This window comes from Polypterus senegalus, chromosome 4 (assembly GCF_016835505.1).
Source record: "Polypterus senegalus isolate Bchr_013 chromosome 4, ASM1683550v1, whole genome shotgun sequence".
Classification (NCBI taxonomy): domain Eukaryota; kingdom Metazoa; phylum Chordata; class Cladistia; order Polypteriformes; family Polypteridae; genus Polypterus; species Polypterus senegalus.
Window position 1 is genome coordinate 197266554 of NC_053157.1, and position 18554 is coordinate 197285107.

Here is an 18554-nt window from a genome sequence, read left to right on the forward strand (position 1 = left end):
AGCTGAAATAAATTGAACCCTCCAACAATCAAGCAATGAGTCAGACTTTGTTTCATTCAGCACCTTTTGTAGTAAGTACAATAGCCAAGTGTTTAACCAAGAAAAGAAAATACAGCTCTTCAGGACTTTTCTGCAATCTGGCTGAAGTTCTACAATTAACCTATGGACAGATACTGTAGTTTAAATATATGTTAATTAGTTTTGAACAAATTTGTATCATCATATGTGATAATTCTGTACTTAGTGAGCTGTATAATCTATTTCTTCATTTTACCTTGAGAATATTCGCAGCACTCTGCACGTGCACTTGATGAGGAGCGCAGTGCAAAAACTTAAGAGGGTTTTACTATTGTATTTCCGAGGTGGCAATGATAGATTGGGCATCTAGCTCTGTGAAGAGGATTATTTATATTCTGTTTTATGTGTTGTAATTACTCCATATTTTGACACCAAACCTGCCTAAAAGGTACTCTCTCTCTCTCTGAATTGCCTTTCCCAAGATTTCTGCCATTTTCTTCCACAAGGGCTTTTTAGAGTTTTTTCTTTGTCTTCATAGGGAGTCAAGGCATGGTGGTCTGTCAAAAAACCAGGCCTATTCAATGCCCTTTGAGGCATTTCTTGTGTGATTTTGGGATATACAAGAAATAAATTGTTGTTGTTGTTCTAAAGTGGTTAGAGAAGCTACTTGATAACTCCAGAGACCTGGATTTGAATACTTCTATTCCATGTATACATTATTACAAATACACAGAAATACACAATGACTTTATTCCTGATGATCTGAAATCAAAGTGGGTAGAGCATCCCCCTTTTTGTAGTGCTTGAGTGGGCCTGTATGTTTCCCTGCTTTATAAGTATATGGTTTAGAAGAGTGCAATGATGATAAGGTACATATTCAATACTACTTTTGTGATCTTAAATCAGACACAATTATGTGTCACTTTTCATATGTCTTTATGGGCTTTCTTCAAGTACAACAGGGTCACCTCTTATCCTACATTTATACACTACAGGATTAACTGATGAACTGTTTGTTCAGTATTACCTGATTCTTCCTCTTGTGTTTTGCGGAGAGCATCCCAGCAGTATTGTAGGCATAGTAGAAACCCATCCTGGAAGGGATGCCAGTTCAACTTTGAGTACCCATAAGCACTTTTATTCACACCAGACCAAAATAGAGTCCTCATTTAATCTAGCATGTATGTGTTTGGCAGGGCAAAAAAATCTGAAATTTTGGAGAAAGCTTACAGGTACACAAGGAGAACAGAAAATCACCACACGGTCAGTGACTGAGGTGAGACTGGAGACCAGGTCCCTATAAGTATGTACATGTAAGGGAACCCACTTCAACACATGTTCTCAAAATTGCTTATGATAACAGTTTCAATATTAAAGAATAAGTAAATAAAAAAAGCTTAAATTACAAACTCAAGTACAGCACCCTCAACAGGAGCGAACTGTAAAAAAAATGTTCTTCTAAATGCATCACACAGAAATACTGTAGAGCTTTTCCTTTTTTGCCTGCTCATGCATTTTCTTGCAATGTGGGATGTAAGCATTGACAGACTTGATTGATTATGTATTCCTGCAATGCCTGCTTGCTTTGTGAACGGAGACTGAGGCATCTGATGATGACGCATTTCAAGCACAAGCTCTTGTCCATATCTGTTAACACAACTGTAGGTGCAACATCAAGATGTAAATGTATGAATTAGGTGCAAACAAGCAGACAGACAAATAAATTATAAAACTCCTTCCTCCCTGTCAGCACTTTTAGGCTCTCTGCAGTTCCAGGGGTTGTTAAGCATTGCATCATAAAATTTTTTGTTTTCTGTCCCCGCTTTCAGTAGAAGAAAAACATTTTCATTCTCTTGGAAATTGCCATCATAGACATCTGAGGTCACCTTTACACATTCATCAAAGTCAAAGCAGCGGCACATTCTTAATAGTATTTAAAAGGCTGATACTTTCATTTAATATTCCCCGATGCATGTTCTGTAATGTACAGTTTTTTTTTTTTTTAACGTGGAGCACAGATATGTTATAAAATTAATTATATTCCATTTTTTTAATGACAATGCTGCTAAAAAAGAGTGTGACATAGAACATTAACTGCAGTAGGCCCACAACCTGCTGGAGGAGAATTAAAACCCCAGTGCTTTGTGGGTTGGGTGGCAGTCAAAGGCAAGTGCCTTGGCAGATTGAACCCACCGTACAAAAACTGAGTCTAGGGGTATAGAATATGATGTCTTTGGCAGAAAAGGAACCCGAGCTAGTGCGGGCGGTGGAGAGGTACCATATGGATATAGTCAAGCTCACCTCACCGCATAGCACAGGCCCTGGAACCAAAATTTGAATAGGGGCTGGACTTTATTCCATTCTGGAATTGCCCAGGGTGAGAGCTGTTAGGTGGATTTGGGCTTACTCATAGCCCCCAGGTCTGCACGTGTATGTTGGAGTTTACCTCGGTGAACGAGAGGATTGCCTGCTTGCGGCTTAGAGTAGGGGTGACGGCTTTGACCATTGCCTGTGCTTATGGGCCGACAAGTGGGTCAGAGTATTCAGCCTTATTGGAGACCTTAGGGGGATTGCTGGAAAGTGCTTCTGCTCGGGACATTATTATTGTACTGGGAGACTTTAATGTTCATATGGGCAATGGCAGTGAATCCTAGAAGTGTGTGATTTAGAGGACTGGCCTCCCTGATCTTAACCCAAGTGGTGTTTTGTTGTTTGTTAGTATTTTGTAGTCGTGTAATCAGATCTGCAGTCAAATGTCTTAAGACACTTGGGTGAAGAGAGGGCTGAGAAGTCAATCTGATTACTACCTGGTTTTGAGACCAAATGTACATTGAACCCAAAAGGGCCATGTTCTATTGCATGATCAAAAATGCATAGTGTTTATGCACGGACATAAACCGTTTCTTTTTTTTAAAAAGCAAGGATTAGTTTACAACTTCTTCTTCCTTTGGCTGCTCCTGTTAGGGGTTGCAGCAGCAGATCATCTTGTTTCATATCTTCCTGTCTTCTGCATCTTGCTCTGTCACACCCATCACCTGCATGTCCTCTCTCACCACATTCATAAATCTTTTCTTAGGCCAGGGTTGGGCAATGTCGGTCCTGGAGAGCCATGTTTTCATTCCAACCCAACTGCTTAATTAGAAACCAATCCTTGCCAGTCTCGCACCTTATTTAATTTTATGACTTGTTAGTCTGCAATGTAAAGTTCTTATATTGTAGATTTTTTTTCCTTTCCAAGTATATCATCCAAATGATTTGAAGCCTAAAACAGATAATTTTCAGTCTGTCATATTTTGTGTTATGTGTTTTATTAAATCAAACAGTGCATGATGAACACACCCAGAGATGTAAATGAAAACAAGCTGAATGGAGAACTGCTGGCTGCTTTGTCTTTTACATTTTATTGCTCATAAGGAACCATTAAAACAATGAATGCAGCTGTTTAAGATTGAAATAAGTAATTAAAGGTGGGGAACCTTAACAAGCGAGACCACTAAAATGAAGCATCAAAATGTCACTTAAGCAATAAGTGCTTCATCAACAATAATTGTTTTCTCATTGTGAAACTGGGTTGGAACAAAAACCTGCAGCCACTGCGGCCCTCCAGGAATGACCTTGCCCACCCCTGTCTTAGCCCATCCTCTTTTCCTCTTGCCTGGCAGCTCTATCCTTAGCATCCTTCTCCCAATATGCTCAGCATCTCCTCTCTGCACATGTCCAAACCAATGCAATCACATCTCTCTAGCTCTGTATGCAAACTGTCCAACTTGAGCTGGCCCTCTGATTTACTCATTTCTAATCCTGTCCATTCTCATCACACCCAATGCAAATCTTAGCATCTTTAACTCTGCCACCTCCAGCTCTGTCTCCTGCTTTCTGGTCAGTGCCACCATCTCCAACCCATATAACATAGCTGATCTCACTACTGTCCTGTAGACCCTCCATTTCACTCTTGCTGATAAGGATTATTTTACATAGCTCATATGAAAAAAAAAATTCTGGTCTTTCTCATAATTTAAACTAATTACAGTTTTTATCAGACATCCCAAAAGAGGTGTAAAGGAATACCTAATTATTTTTGAGGGGACCACCTTTAAAAAAAGAAAAGAAATTTGATCTAGTTTGGTTTTACCATCACAGATGAGTGAAAAGACATCAGGATCCACAGGGCTTAGAACAAACATGGTCTCTGTCTGTGTGCATTGGCAGGGATTCAAAACAAGTCAATCTTTCCCCATTGTGACCAGAAAAAAACATTAAGATTATAGTGAAGCTGACAAAGCTGAACTTAAATAATGACCAAAATGTTCAAAATCTTTAACAATCCTAGCTTAACATTCATAGATCTGAAGACATATCTTGACACAATCAGTGTCAAGGTGCATGAATCAATATGGCTGAGTTATTAAGTGCTGCTGTCTTTCTGATAGACTTCAAATAGAGAAATGAAGTGTTTTGTTTTTTTGTTTTTTAAACTTGTAGTTAAAGTAGTGAGGCCCAGCCTTTGTAGAAGCCAGAAGTGGCAGTATGAAGATTCCTTCAGAAGTGTCCGGTGTTCCACAGTGATCCGGTTTTATTCTGCTGTTGTATCCACCTTAATAAAAAGACAATTGTCTGTGTGTCTATCCAATTGCTCTGTCTCTGTCATTCCAACAGATGGTGCATCACAAACATCTGAACTAATAAAATGCATTGTCCTACGACTCTGCTCAGGATTAAGTGGGCTTTGGAAATGGCATGATATGGTAAAAGGCATTGCATTTGTCTTTCCAGCAGATGGCACATCACAAACATTAACACTGCTTTTACGAATCCCATATCAAATAGCATATAAAGAGAAATATGCATTGCATTTTTCATTCCGACAGATTGCACATTACATTTTATCACTACAAAGAGTTGCAGAAGTTATTAATTATAAACTTTAAACTTACTGACCACACATGAGTTTTGTGTGAGAATATGTGTATGTGTCTCAATACAGACTTGTACCTTGGCCAGGTTGGTCCTGATTGATTTTGGTGCTTTTATTAAAAAACAACAGAAGAGTAACCTAAAGAAAAAGATAGAATATCAGTTCATCAGAACAGAAAACAAAATGTGTCTGCTCCACTGAGTATAACTAACATGACAGGGGGATTGCAGCTTGTCCAGTGTCAAAAGGTCACTGGTATCCCAAACATTACAATACTCTCTCCTACACACCTTTCAGTCTTTCTGTTCTGTTCTTTCCACTCTATGGCAATAATATTTCCCTACCACCCTAGTTCTTGTCCCAACTTACAGTACTTACTAATTCAAAGTTCAATAAGCACTGGAAAACTGGGACCTTTATTCCCCACTCTCGACTTTCTTTACCTGTCAGAAATACCCTCTGAATCATCTTGGAGGATAATCCAGCATAGCTCCATGTGACAACCCTAAAACTTCCTGCATCACTGAACTCCCAATTCCTTCTTGAGTAGCAATACACCCTGGGCAGCTCCCATAATGCCTGCCTTTTATAAAATGTAATAAAGTCCCATATGTTCAACTTGAAAACTCAACATTAAGCCATTTCATAGACTCCTGACCTTCTGCTAGTGCCCCATAACATCTGTTTAGTTTAAAACTCTTGGATTATTTACTTTCATGGCATGTTTTATGCAAATGTTGTATGTCAGTGCCAGTGTTTAACCTTCTTGGTGTTAACCCCAGGCTCAAAATTCCATGTAAATACAGTTAAACATGAGTCAGGCTCGGGGTGATGTGTAAAGAGTTGCTTTATTGTGTTACATCTGAATAACATTCAGGACAGTATTCTGCTTCCAGCTGGTGGATGAAATCACATAATACCACACAAATTCTGTCACTTTCTGATAACTTTTTGGTAACTCATCAATATTCATGAGTGGGGTGGAGCCTTCAACCAAAAACACAATGGCAAACAAAAAGCTGTAAAGCCAGTTTTCGAACAAATTAAAATGGAACCATTTCTTGAATTGAGCAATAGTGATGACAATGTGAATTAGTTATCTGATGTTGACATGAACAGTGAAACTGACACCTGCTTACTAGATTCTGACCTGCCAAGTTTAAATGGTGTTTGTGTAATGTGTCAGCTTCATGCTACTGCTGACAATTCTGCCCATTTATGGATAACCCTGGTCTAAAAATGTCTGTAGATCATAGTTATCTGGACCAGTTATGGTTTGTCGATGAATAGTATGGTAGAGAAATTAGTTATTGAAACAAACTGCTGTGCTGAGCAGCATCTGAAAAGTCACAATAAACCATTTGCTTGTTGCCATGACTGGAGGCCTGTTGCTGCAGATGACATGTGGGTGTTTTTAAGTCTTCTGATACTGCAGGGCATAGTTGATAAACCAGTTCAGAGATGGAAATGGTCCATAAACCAATTGTTGCAGACACCCATTTTCAACAAAGTTGTGAGTGAGTATGGTTTTTCCAACATCATGAAATGCAGTACCTGCATTTCACGAATTAATGCTGACTATGATGAAGCTAAACACCCAGCACCAGAACTACAAACTTTGTGATGTGTATTAGGTGTTCATCAAAAATATGCAGAAAGTGTATGTTACTGATTGTGACATAAGTCATGGGTTACAAAGAAGGCTTTGGTGGATACAGTACTTTGCATCCAAACAGGCACGGTTCTACGTGCTCTGAGAAGTGGGCTCTGGGTACACCTAGAACTTGATAACTTTATACTGTTAGACGGACCAAGTGGAATGGCAAGAACAGTCAGTATAGCATCACAACATCATCTGTGCTGTCACTGGTGGAGTCTTTGCTTGACCAAGGTTACTGTATAAAAATGGATAGTTTCTATACCTCACCTGAACTGCTTGAAAATTTGCTTCCAAGGAAAACTGTAGCATATGGCGCTCTATGACCGAAATGCTGTGACATGCCTGGTGACTCCAGTCACATAAATGTGTCAAGCTGTAGCTTGATACAGTAGATGCTGGCTAAAAGGCAAAATGATTGTGATCAAATGGAAGAAAGAAAGAGAAAGATGTCTGTCTCCGAAGCACTCTTTACAATGTATCAATTGCTAATGTACCTATCAGGGGAAATGTGGATGTCACTATGCCTTGCGTTGTGGTAACCTACAGTATCACAACAGGTGGCATCCAGGTGGTCCAGCACTGATATTCTAGTCTGTCATATGCAAGAAACATAAAAAAATATTACAAAAAAATATTTTGACATCTGCTCGAACAGTGCCTATGTGCATTGGCAACTGTTTAAAAACATCACACAGAGGACATATAGTATACTAAATTTGTATTGGTGCAGCAGTGGACAAACAGCATACCCTTCCTAATGTGATTTCATGTTCAGGTATTTACATGTTTCTGTTATACATAATAACATTTTTTGTTGTTTAAAATACATTTCTGGGGGCTAAGCAGGCTATGGCATGTCAATTACAAAATGATCTTATTTATGTGCTCCATCAGCTAACGTTGAAGGTACAGTGAACATCTGTTTTATGGTAGCTATTAGGAGGGAGGTGGTGAAAGCAGGGAGTAGTCTACATTTTCATTGTTTTGGGCAGATAATGATGCACTGGGCAGGCCCGCCGCCAGAAATATTTGGGCCCCAGACAACTGGGTATGTGTGGGCCCCTCTGCCTTCCCCTGGGTCCCCACATGCCAAAACCTTCAAATACGTATAGAAAATGATCGAAATGTAGTTTATCCAACAGCGACAATGCTGCATTTATGAATACCATACTTGATGAGTTAAGCCTTTTCGCACATCAAAGTTTGACTGCGAGAAGGAAAGCCAGTGCTAACGGAAGCTCGTAGCAGAATTGAAACAATACAATGAGATAGGCCTATGTATTACCTGACGTGTAATGGTACAATTATACCAATGCAATGAATAGGAGTAACATCTGAACATTTTAATATATATATATATATATAACGGTTAGGGTTATATACCTGGTGTACAATCAGTATGGTAACTTGCTGTAATAAACTTCAATGTTTTCAAAAAATCCGGGTGATCCAGAATCTTTAGTGATAAACACAAAACCAATTCACACTCTTCACTTCTTTAAAAGCAACAATAAACACCCAAGCGAATGAATTATCAAACTACGGAGACGGACTTCTGCTATACCATACATGTCAACATCCACGATAGTGCACAACAATATCGCTGTTGTCTGAGACAGAACACCGCCTGTGTGTGTGAAATGGAAGTATTCAATTTCAGCGGCGAAGTCAATCCATTACCCACGTACCCTGTACAACAAACATACTACTCAACGTCAAGCTCAAGGACGTCGGCGTCGGCTCTCCTTTGTCTTTGAGAAGCGTGCCGCTGCTGGCCCCCTTTGACAAGCGTGCTTCACAGGACACAAGCACGATATCTACTTGCGTGGAGCGTGCGGCTATTAAAACACTCACTTGTACTGTTGTAAACTAAATGATTTAATTTTTCTATTGCATGTAACTTGAATAATTGTCCGAATATATATCTACGCGCACAACATCAGCATAAAAAAAATCAAGCGTGAAGTGGCCCCCTTCCGTTAGGGCCCCGGACCAGAGTCCTGTTTGATCCCCCCTGGTGGCAGGCCTGCACTGGGAACCTCTCTACATATTTATCACTGTGTTTGAGACAAAATGGTTTGAGCACATGCAGAGGAGAAATGAGGGGTATATCTGGAAAACAATGTTAAGGATGGAACTGCCAGGCAAGAAGAAAAGAGGAAGGCCAAAGAGAAGGTTTATTGGTATGGTGAGGGAGGACAAGAAAGCTGTCAGTGTGGCAGGAAATGATGCCAAAGATAGGGATTGATGGACATGGGCGATCCGCTGTGGCAACCCCTAAATGGGAGCAGCTGAAAGAAGAAGAAAAAGAAGAAGCACACTAGACCTGAAGATTCAAATGTGGTTAACTGAGCTTAAGCTGGAAAGATGATATATTATCCATGAAGAAGATCAAGTAGTACACTTAGTGGAGTTGGAGAAGAAAGACACAAATGGGTGAAGAGGAGAGGATTGCCTTTGATTAGATTGAAGGAGGATCCCTGTTATAAGGGTCACATTCAAAAAATTGTCAATGATTATGCAAAATAATGGATAAAGGGGGAATAGGTGAGTTTAAAAAGCCGGGTCTACAATTAGTTTCAGAAATATAATGTTCAGTTTTGTAATATTAAACCAATGTCACTGCTTCTGTGAGGTTGTGGGTGCTACTGTCAGCCCCTATTTTATAAAAGTCAAGCCTACAGAACATATACAACATAGAATTTTACTTTTTACTAATTTGTAAATTGTGTTCCTATCTCTTATTTCCCTTCTTTGTGTTTATAGGTGATGCACAGGTGAAGTTTCATGGACATTGCCTGTGTGGAGTTTGTTTGGATATTCTGGGGATCTCCCATGACCCAGATCTCAAAAATGTCTCATTTTATGCTAATTCGATTCTGGTACTGAGTACTTGCATGTGTGTGTGAATGGGCCCTGCAATGGATTGGTGCCCAGTCATGGTGCCTGATATTCCCCAGAGAAGCCTCAAATTCCAGAACCCTGAACTGGCTTAACTGGGTTTGACAGAAGATGAATGGTATTGGGTTGCCAAACTGCAAATGTGTCAACCTGTCACAGCTGATAGGATTAAATAAAATGAAAGTACTACAGGAATACTTGGTGACAGATCTTTAATGTCATCTTTATGTGTAAATGTAAATGAAAGATAGCTGCAATGCTATTAAACAGGTGATGTGTTACTTTATTTTCTTTCAGTTATACTGTGCACACTTAAGTTTTGAATTTTGTATAGATATTCAATGTACATTTTATTTTTCATTTCTAATATGAATTATTCTGTTATGTAAAACACGTAGTATTTAAGGCCAAATATAAAATAAACACTGATAGTCTCACTAATAATACCTCACCATTTCTGAAAGTAAAGCTCAGCAACATATTTTGCTGTAGCGTAGTCATGTGCTTGCAGAATGACAGCCTGATAATGTAGGAAGGTCAGCTTTTAATGAACCGTCAGAAAAAAAACAGAATGCTGGTAAAAAAAAAAAAAAAATGCAGCTGCCCTCCTGCACTGCTCTCAAGATAGAGAGATGTGAACCAGCAGATGAATCTCTCACTGTTACTGCAGCATTTTCTCATTGGTTTTCTGAGCTATTGATTCCTTTATGCTGCAGATCCCCTGGGAGGAGGCAAGCTGTCCTATAAAACAGAGAGCTCTGCAGCATTTTTGAGCTGGTGCAGTGTAAGACAGTGACTGGAGCGGTGGGGTGTGCAGAAAAAGGGGGACTGCTTTTTAAAAAAAAGGGAAAAAAAAAAGCAAACAGAATGAGCTATGATCCATATAGCACCCGCAGGCCCTGGGAGGACTACCGGGCCATCCGGACATCCAAACCGACATCAGTGTATTCAGTCCATCGATCTGTACCCTCTGTTAAGAGGACAATTAGGACCACTTCCCTGTCTTCCCTCCCGGATTATGCTGAGAAGGTAGATTTATCCCAGGTGAGCACACTCAACACAGAGCTGCTTAACCTTAGGGCTAAAGAGAAGGAGCAACTTGTGGACCTCAATGACCGCTTTGCCACCTACATTGAGAAAGTTCATCACTTGGAACAGCAAAACAAAGTCCTTCTTGTTGAACTGGAAGCCCTTCGTCAGCGACAGAATGACCCATCCAGGCTTCACCTCATCTATGAACAGGAAATCCGAAACCTCAGAGCTCTGCTTGATTCTGAGACAAATGAAAAGATGCGAATGGAAGCTGAGAGGGATCACTTGCGAGACGTTTTTACCCAAATGAAAGACAAGTATGAGGAAGAGGTCCGCCTCCGAATGGATGCTGAAGAAACCTTGCAGAAGATCCGTGAAGAAGCAGACAAAGCTGTGCTAGCCAACAGTGACATTGACGGCAGCATCAACTCTCTGGTGGAAGAGATCGCATTCCTCAAGAAGGTCTACAATGAGGAAAGCAATGAGTTGTCAGCACAAATTCAAGCTGCCAATATTACTGTTGACATGGAAGTGGCCAAGCCTGACCTCTCCTTGGCTCTAAAGGAAATCCGCTGCCAGTATGAGAAACTGGCCAACAAAAACATGCAAGCAGCTGAAGACTGGTACCGGACCAAGTTTGCTACAGTAGCTGAAATAGCCAGTAAGAACAATGAAGCCGTCCGGTCCATTAGAGAGGAAACATCGGAGTACAGACGGCTATTGCAGTCCCGGTCTTCAGAAATTGAAGCCCTCAGAAATGTTATAGACTCCCTGAACAAGCAGCTGGAGAGTCTAGAGGATAAGCAGTCCAGAGAAGTAGCAAAATATCAGGTATGTAGTAACGCAAGGTGTGCATTATTTAGAATTTCAGAAGTACATCTCATATTGTTTATGCTGAATACAAAAATCGTATCGGTAGATAATAATAATACAAGACCTTAACTGTGACCTTAACTATTTATTCTAAAAAAAATAATACAACAGTATTAGTTCTTGATTCTTCATCACAGAACAGTAACAAGGATCTTTACTTTCTCTGACTCCCTGTTTGACCTCAACTTACTTACCTAACCTGTAAATATCTCTTCTTGTAAAGTGTTCAGAGGTGATGCTTACTATTGAAATGTGCTATAGAAAGGAAAGGATTGTTTGCTCTTTTCTTAAAATAACACTAAATTTGTACATATAAAACCCCACTCATATATTTATGTAGTGACATTATGAAAACTATTCTTTGATTTTTTCTAAATATAATAAAGCAAGGCTTACAGTCATGCTCACTCATTTACAAGCTTATGACAGCATTTATTTACATAGTTACATCGTACAGTATATATTGTACAATATATAGGACAGGATCACAGAGATAAGTGGGTTAGGAAGATGGATGGATGGACATTTTAAGGTATATAGGAACCATGGGATTGTATTATTTATATATACACATTTACTATCTTTTTAGATTCTATTGTTTTTCTTATACTGCTATAATCATATTTATATACAGTAAAAGTGTGTATAATAGTAAAGAACATAACAGTCAAAGAGACGGTTTATTTCATATAGTGCCTTTCATAGTAAACACTCTGTAAATAGCTGATATTGTACAGGTAGCACAAATTTATTTGCATAAAAATGTATTTCCATGCCTCCATTACTAACTAGAAATTTAATATTGGTTAATTTAATGATGTCATTTTGAACTTTAATTTAATTTGAAGTTTGCACACTCTTATATGCTTAGAAACTTGGAAAACTGAAAATATATTTTAAAAAATCACTTTTTCCATGTAATTATATATCATGAATAATTTATTTATATCCTTAAATTTCAAATGTGATCTGCATTATGTAATGATAAAGTATATTAACCTAAAAAACTATTGATCAGATGACTACAAATTTTTGAAGCATACACCATTTATTTATACTCTCTCTTTATTTATCTATACCCACACACACCTACACATATATAGTACATGAAGAGAGATGCAGAATATGGTAAATATTTGAAGAGTAGTTTTTATTATGAACATGCATACAATATTGAAATTATAGTATACTAAACTGAGCACAATACAAAATAATACTGTATAAATATTGTACCATATAAAAGGATACATTAATCTGAATTAGTGTTTTATTCTTTAAATGTATAACTAAATTTGTCCAGAAACTTGTGTGTGTGTGTCTATATATATATATATATATATATATATATATATATATATATATATATATATATATATATATATATACATTATATATCACAAAAATTGCATTGTTTATAGGCTTATACTTGATAATGCTAAAACTGGTGCCAGACAGAAACTTGTAAATTTTTATGTCTAATAACCCTAGAAGTGGTTAGTTTATTTATTATATCTTAATATATAACATTATTAATGTCTCTTTTGATAACCAAGAATACTTTATTAAATTATGGTGATTATTTTTATTTATGTACATTAATTTGCTTTTAAATAATTGATGCGCATAAACAATAATTCTACATTTGTATTCTTTATAATGAAGTATTTTTATTTTATACAATAAATTTCACTATTGAAAAAAATACTTTTATAATTAGCATACAGAGAGGTTAAGTGAGTGCTCAGGGTCACTCAGTAAGTCAGTTGTGGAATGTGATCTTGTGAGCTTCAGCTAGGAAATATTGAAAAGAATGCAATCAATAAATAGAACAATGTACATACCAATAAATATAAGTACAGTATATAGTCTGCTGAACAACAAACCAAGAGGGAAATTATTTGTGTCCCAAGAAAAAAAAATGTATAATGAACACATTGTATATAAAATAGGGAAGATAAGAAAAAAGTTCAGACCTCAGATTGTTGGTGCCCCAGAACTGAATACCCAATGTTTAAAAAAAATAAACTGGGATAAAAAACAACACTCTTGAACCACAATGTGCTCCTCAGAGTGGTAGTCTGATTAATGACAACGACTTCCTGTTTGGCTCTTCTTCAGTCATCTGAGGCTCGAAGCGATAGTGTTGAAGGCATGGAGGAACTGATTCTACTAGTTCTCTCTGGTTGGATCTCCTTCATTTTAGGGTTTAAAGCAAAGACTTTCCACCCCTTTTCTGTCCATAAATTGAAAAGTTCAAAATATCACACACCCAAGGGCTTGACACACGTATATATATATTAGTGGTCAAATAGTACAAAATTCCTGGTTCAAAGAAATGTTATGACGCAAACCAGATCATCCCATTTAATTCTTTCAACAAAAAGAAACAAAAAATGCACGATGACACTGCAAAACGTAAACAAGGGCTGTAGTCTTCAATTTAACTGAATAGTGCTGCTTGGTTGAGCGGATCCAGTCTCTACTCGGAGTTCTGTCCTTTGTCTGGCTTGACTCAAAATGAGATGCCTCCTTTCAGGGCGACTGGCTTTATAGGACTTGGCGTGAAAACAGCAGAGTCAGTTGCCCTCACTGGGTATCTTCCTGGAGCTGTGAAGGTAGAAACAGGTAACAAAGTTAGTGGAAGTAAGCCCTCATGTTTTGGGGAGCTATTACATACCTCAAATGACAATCTATTTATCTATCTATAATATAGTGCCTTTCCTATCTATCTATCTATCTATCTATCTATCTATCTATCTATCTATCTATCTATCTATCTATCTATCTATCTATCTATCTATCTATCTATCTATCTATCACAGCACATCAATGTTGACTATAGAAAGCACACATCAAGTCTTCTTTTGCACACTACCATTTCTTACCTACCATCTCCTCATCAAAGAATAAAGTATCTGGTTCCATTATATTTGTACACGTACTACTGTATATCCCTCAAGATTTTCCTAGTAATTTATTTGAAAAACATGATACATGCATTAACTAAATGTGTAAATGCTCTACGAAGACCCAAGCACTTGTTGTACCCAGTGAGGTGACTCATATTAAGAGTTCTTATAATATTCTACTTCTAAATGACCCTCTTATTTGTTTCTTCCTATTAGGAAAGAATTAACGAGTTAGAGAAAGATATTAATGATGCGAAACAGGAGATGGCCCGTTACCTGCGAGAGTATCAGGACCTACTGAATGTGAAGATGGCACTGGACATCGAAATAGCTGCATATAGGTAAGTTTCCCAAGTGTGATCACTCGCTAGAACAATTTGGTTTTGAGCAAGTCACACTGTTGACAAGCTTGAGTGTAACTGAAATAATGGAAGTAAATCATCTACCGTAGGAATCTTGAATTACTATATTTTGTTAACTTCTCTTTCATTGTTTGGCATAGTGACAGCATTGTATAACTCACTTGATGGATTCATGCAAGTTATCTTTAGGAGTTCCTTGTAATCATATTTTACATTTATAGACTCTATTTGAGCTGCCTTTAAAATCCAACCAAAAATTGCCTAAAACTAATTTTGGTGGTGCCCAGAGCTATTTGCCCTTTCACATAATTTCCCTTTGTTTTTATGTAGCATCTTACATAAAGAGCATTGCTTTAAAATTCTTTAGTGTCAAAGTCAAGATGAACTTGATGATTCCAAGATGGACCATTGATTTGGTCATGTGTGTTAAAGGTAAATAACAAAAACATCAGCCAATAGGCAAAACCAGAAAAGTCCATAGAGTAAGCCACTGAAAAACTCAACGCATATTATGTTTACAATATGCATGGCAGAATCTGTTAATCATACTATAAATCAACTAGAACTGAATGATATATTGTATGCACTATGCACTAAAGAGCAGTCATCCCATTGATGTTTTTATTTTTTCACTTTCATCTTAAACCACATAATGATGCTACTCCTCTTTATCTCATTTATCTGTCCATGTACGTGGCACTGCTCAATAAACAAGTGTAAAACCCAAACTGACCTCTAATTCTGCTCCATCTAAACTTTGCATATACCCAACCAGTATGAAGGCTTGACAGTCCCCAAACATTTTCACAATTTTGGCTTCATTGATTTCAGGCTTTGGACTGTTGGTGGTCCAATAGCACCAGAAATTACTTGAATAGACTGCCAATTTTTTTAAAATTTTGAATTATGCAATTACACCACAATAATCTTAACAGGTCCATCTAAAGCATTTTGATGAAAAAGTCCGTCTGTTCTTAGAGGAGGGTAAATGAAATATGTCAAGCAAATATTTTAATAATTATTCTATAATAAAGAGGCAGGAGGCACGCCATGAGCAAGTAGACACATACCTGAAGCGGGAAAATCACCACTTATGTAGAATATCTGCATCAACTTCTGATGTAAAACAAAAAAAAATATGATTTTGTTTGTTTTCTTTGCAGGAAACTTCTGGAAGGCGAAGAGATCAGGCTGAGTTTTTCTTCATTGCCAGCTCTCACTTAAGCAGTAACCAACACAAAAGTCAGTTGCGCCCTTGTTAAACTACTCAACAAGAGGTCCTTTACAAAGTCCCCCTTCTTCTCCACACAAACTCTGAAGGCTAAGAGGAAACTGGGATGAGATAGATTTTCAGTACCTCCATTAAGGGATAGGAATTTCATTTAACTTGGGGCACAATATTCTTTTGGTTTCATTTGGCACTTGAACCTCATGATTAAAGAAAAAATCGGAGCAGAATTTGAGATGAATGTAATTATTTGGAAAAAATATTTATTTAATGAGGCTGATATTGTCCAGAGTCCTAACTAGCAGAGCTATTTACAACATCATATAGTTTAAATATATTAAAAGAGCCATGGGTTATCTATGATAAATTGTTAAACAGTTATATGCTTTCTCCTGAATGTTCATTGTGTCAACAGGACATTGTTCTTCATTTGCCTGTCCTGTTCTCTCCATTAGCATAGAAGTAGTTAAAACATAAAGAAAATTTACAAAAAAAAAAAATTAGGAGTACCAGTGGCACAATCATATCTCTTGACATTCTGTTCTGCTTAAATGCCTTGCTAAATAACTGCATTGTGATGTAAAAACCAATGATTTGGACTAGAATTAGCAAAAAAACAATTTCAAATACAATCAATTCAATATTAAGAAACTCAAAACCGTTTAATTAAAGAATGAGTCCACATATGATATAAAATTATCCAAATGACTGTACTGTATGCAACAAAAAGAAATGCTAATGTTTCTGTTATCCTGCCCACCTGTCCATTGGGAGCTTTGCATTTGATTTCACGGTTATAATGCTCATGATGTAGAATTCATAATAATGAAGTCGCACAAAAACAAAAAGGCGACTTCTGTGGTATAATTTCAGTGGAACACAAGTATAAGATGGTGCTTTCTTTTGTGCTGATTGTTGATCTGGATGGTGCTTCACATCTGTAAGAATATGTAATGATACAAAAATAATAATAATAATAAAATGCACCCAATATGTCTGATTATATGTATAATATGGCCATGGCCTACTAAATAAAATTAAGAATAGCATTGATTGCCAACTGTCTTGCTTTCTAATGTTTTGTCAATTATTAGTTTTTTCTTTGTGATCTAATCCACCCATCTTCTGGTTATGAAGTGCCAAATTATATCATGCCATTCATAGTAAGCACCACCCCTAAACACACCATCTTTGTTGTGTTACTGGATATTTATTTGCTCCATTTGCTTATTTCCAGAGTCTAAGAGAAGACCTTAGACATCACTGATCTTACAAATGAATTCAGTGGTAAGAAGTAAACCTTATTTAGCTGGCAAATATTTAAAAAGATAAAATCAGTCAATCTATCCATTCATTCAGGTATTTATTTTCTGATCCATTTATCCAGTTTAGTGTTGCTGGGAGCCTGTGGTTGTCCTGGGAGAGTAAAACGTGACGCGGGAACCAACCTTGGACAAGATGCCCTTTTACCCGAGATCACTCACACAACTACACTTACTCAAATCTGTTGCAAAAATGCTCTGTCCACAGTATGAAAACAACAATTTATTTCTTTTAAAGCCCTAAATAACACAAGGAATGCTTCAATGGGTTTTAATATGCCCTGTTCTTTGACAGCCTCCCAGCCTTGACTCCCTAAGTCAGTTCAAGTCAAGTTGTGGGGCATGCACTGGTACAATGTGTTGCCACACCCACCAAATGACAAAACAACTCGGGATCTTGGTTGGTAACCCCCCAGGCAGACATGCGGCCCATTCCCATCCTCCGGAAATGATCAGCCAGGTGTTACGTGGGCATCCCCTTGGCCTGGTCCAGCCACTGAGGATCCTGTGAGTTGGATCACCCTCAGGGAATCACGCCACATGGCCGTAATGTCATAACAGTGCCATAATTGACCCTCCCTCGCAATGCAGGCAATGTGCCTCATTCGGGACTCAGCTCATTTGACACAAAAAACCTTGTAGAAAAAAAGTGGAAAAAATCTTGGGAAAGGCAATTCAGAGAGAGTCTGCCTTCCTAGTAAGTTGGTTGTACAATGGGTGTCAAAAAATGTGGTAAATACAATGCACAAAATAGAACACAAGTACATGGCCAATCTATCATCGGCCACCTCAGAAATGCAATACAATAGTACACACTACTTTGTTCTTGCACAGCACTCCTCACAAAGTGCAGGCACAGAGTGTCACAACAACTCTCAAGGCAAGAATAGATTATACCACTCGCTAAATGCTGAGCTATCACATATATGGGTACAGATTTGTTCACATACGTCAAAAACAAAAATAGTAAGTAATTAACATAAATGATATACGTCAATCAGCTAACTGCAGAACCACAAACAAACTGTAGTAAAAAAGTCAAGACAAGCCTGACACAATCAAGAGTACTGGAGACCTCGGCCAACAAGTTACAAAATTCAGAATGGAAATCATCAGGGAATCCAAGGGCAGCGTATCCAAAGCTAAATATCATGATAAGCAGGTATCCATTTTACTTTGTTTAAATAATATTGGTTTTCTGAGTGTTAATACAAAACTCACAGAGCAAGTCAATACACCAGACAGCCACAAATGTTTGAGTTTTCTTATTTACAGTCCCCTGCAAAACCAAATATAGGAGGAAGAAAACAGGAGACAGTATAGTAAGAAGTACC

The 18554-nt window shown here is 37.7% G+C and overlaps 2 protein-coding genes across 2 annotated transcripts in view; one reads left to right on the top strand and one right to left on the bottom strand.

Annotated features, from left to right (window-relative positions):
• The first annotated feature begins 10260 nt into the window (after positions 1-10260).
• Positions 10261-16952, top strand: si:dkey-33c12.3 (uncharacterized protein LOC335380 homolog). The gene is made up of 3 exons (XM_039751843.1): positions 10261-11357; positions 14525-14649; positions 15834-16952. Exons 1-3 carry the CDS (start codon positions 10362-10364, stop codon positions 15892-15894), a joined length of 1182 nt encoding a protein of 393 aa, XP_039607777.1. The 5' UTR covers positions 10261-10361; the 3' UTR covers positions 15895-16952.
• The window catches only part of LOC120527905 (mitochondria-eating protein-like), an 84053-nt gene continuing 78613 nt past the window's right edge, over positions 13115-18554 (bottom strand). Inside the window, exon 12 of the mRNA XM_039751844.1 lies at positions 13115-14006. The gene's annotated coding sequence lies outside the window, so the exon portion shown is untranslated. The remainder of the gene's footprint in view (positions 14007-18554) is intronic.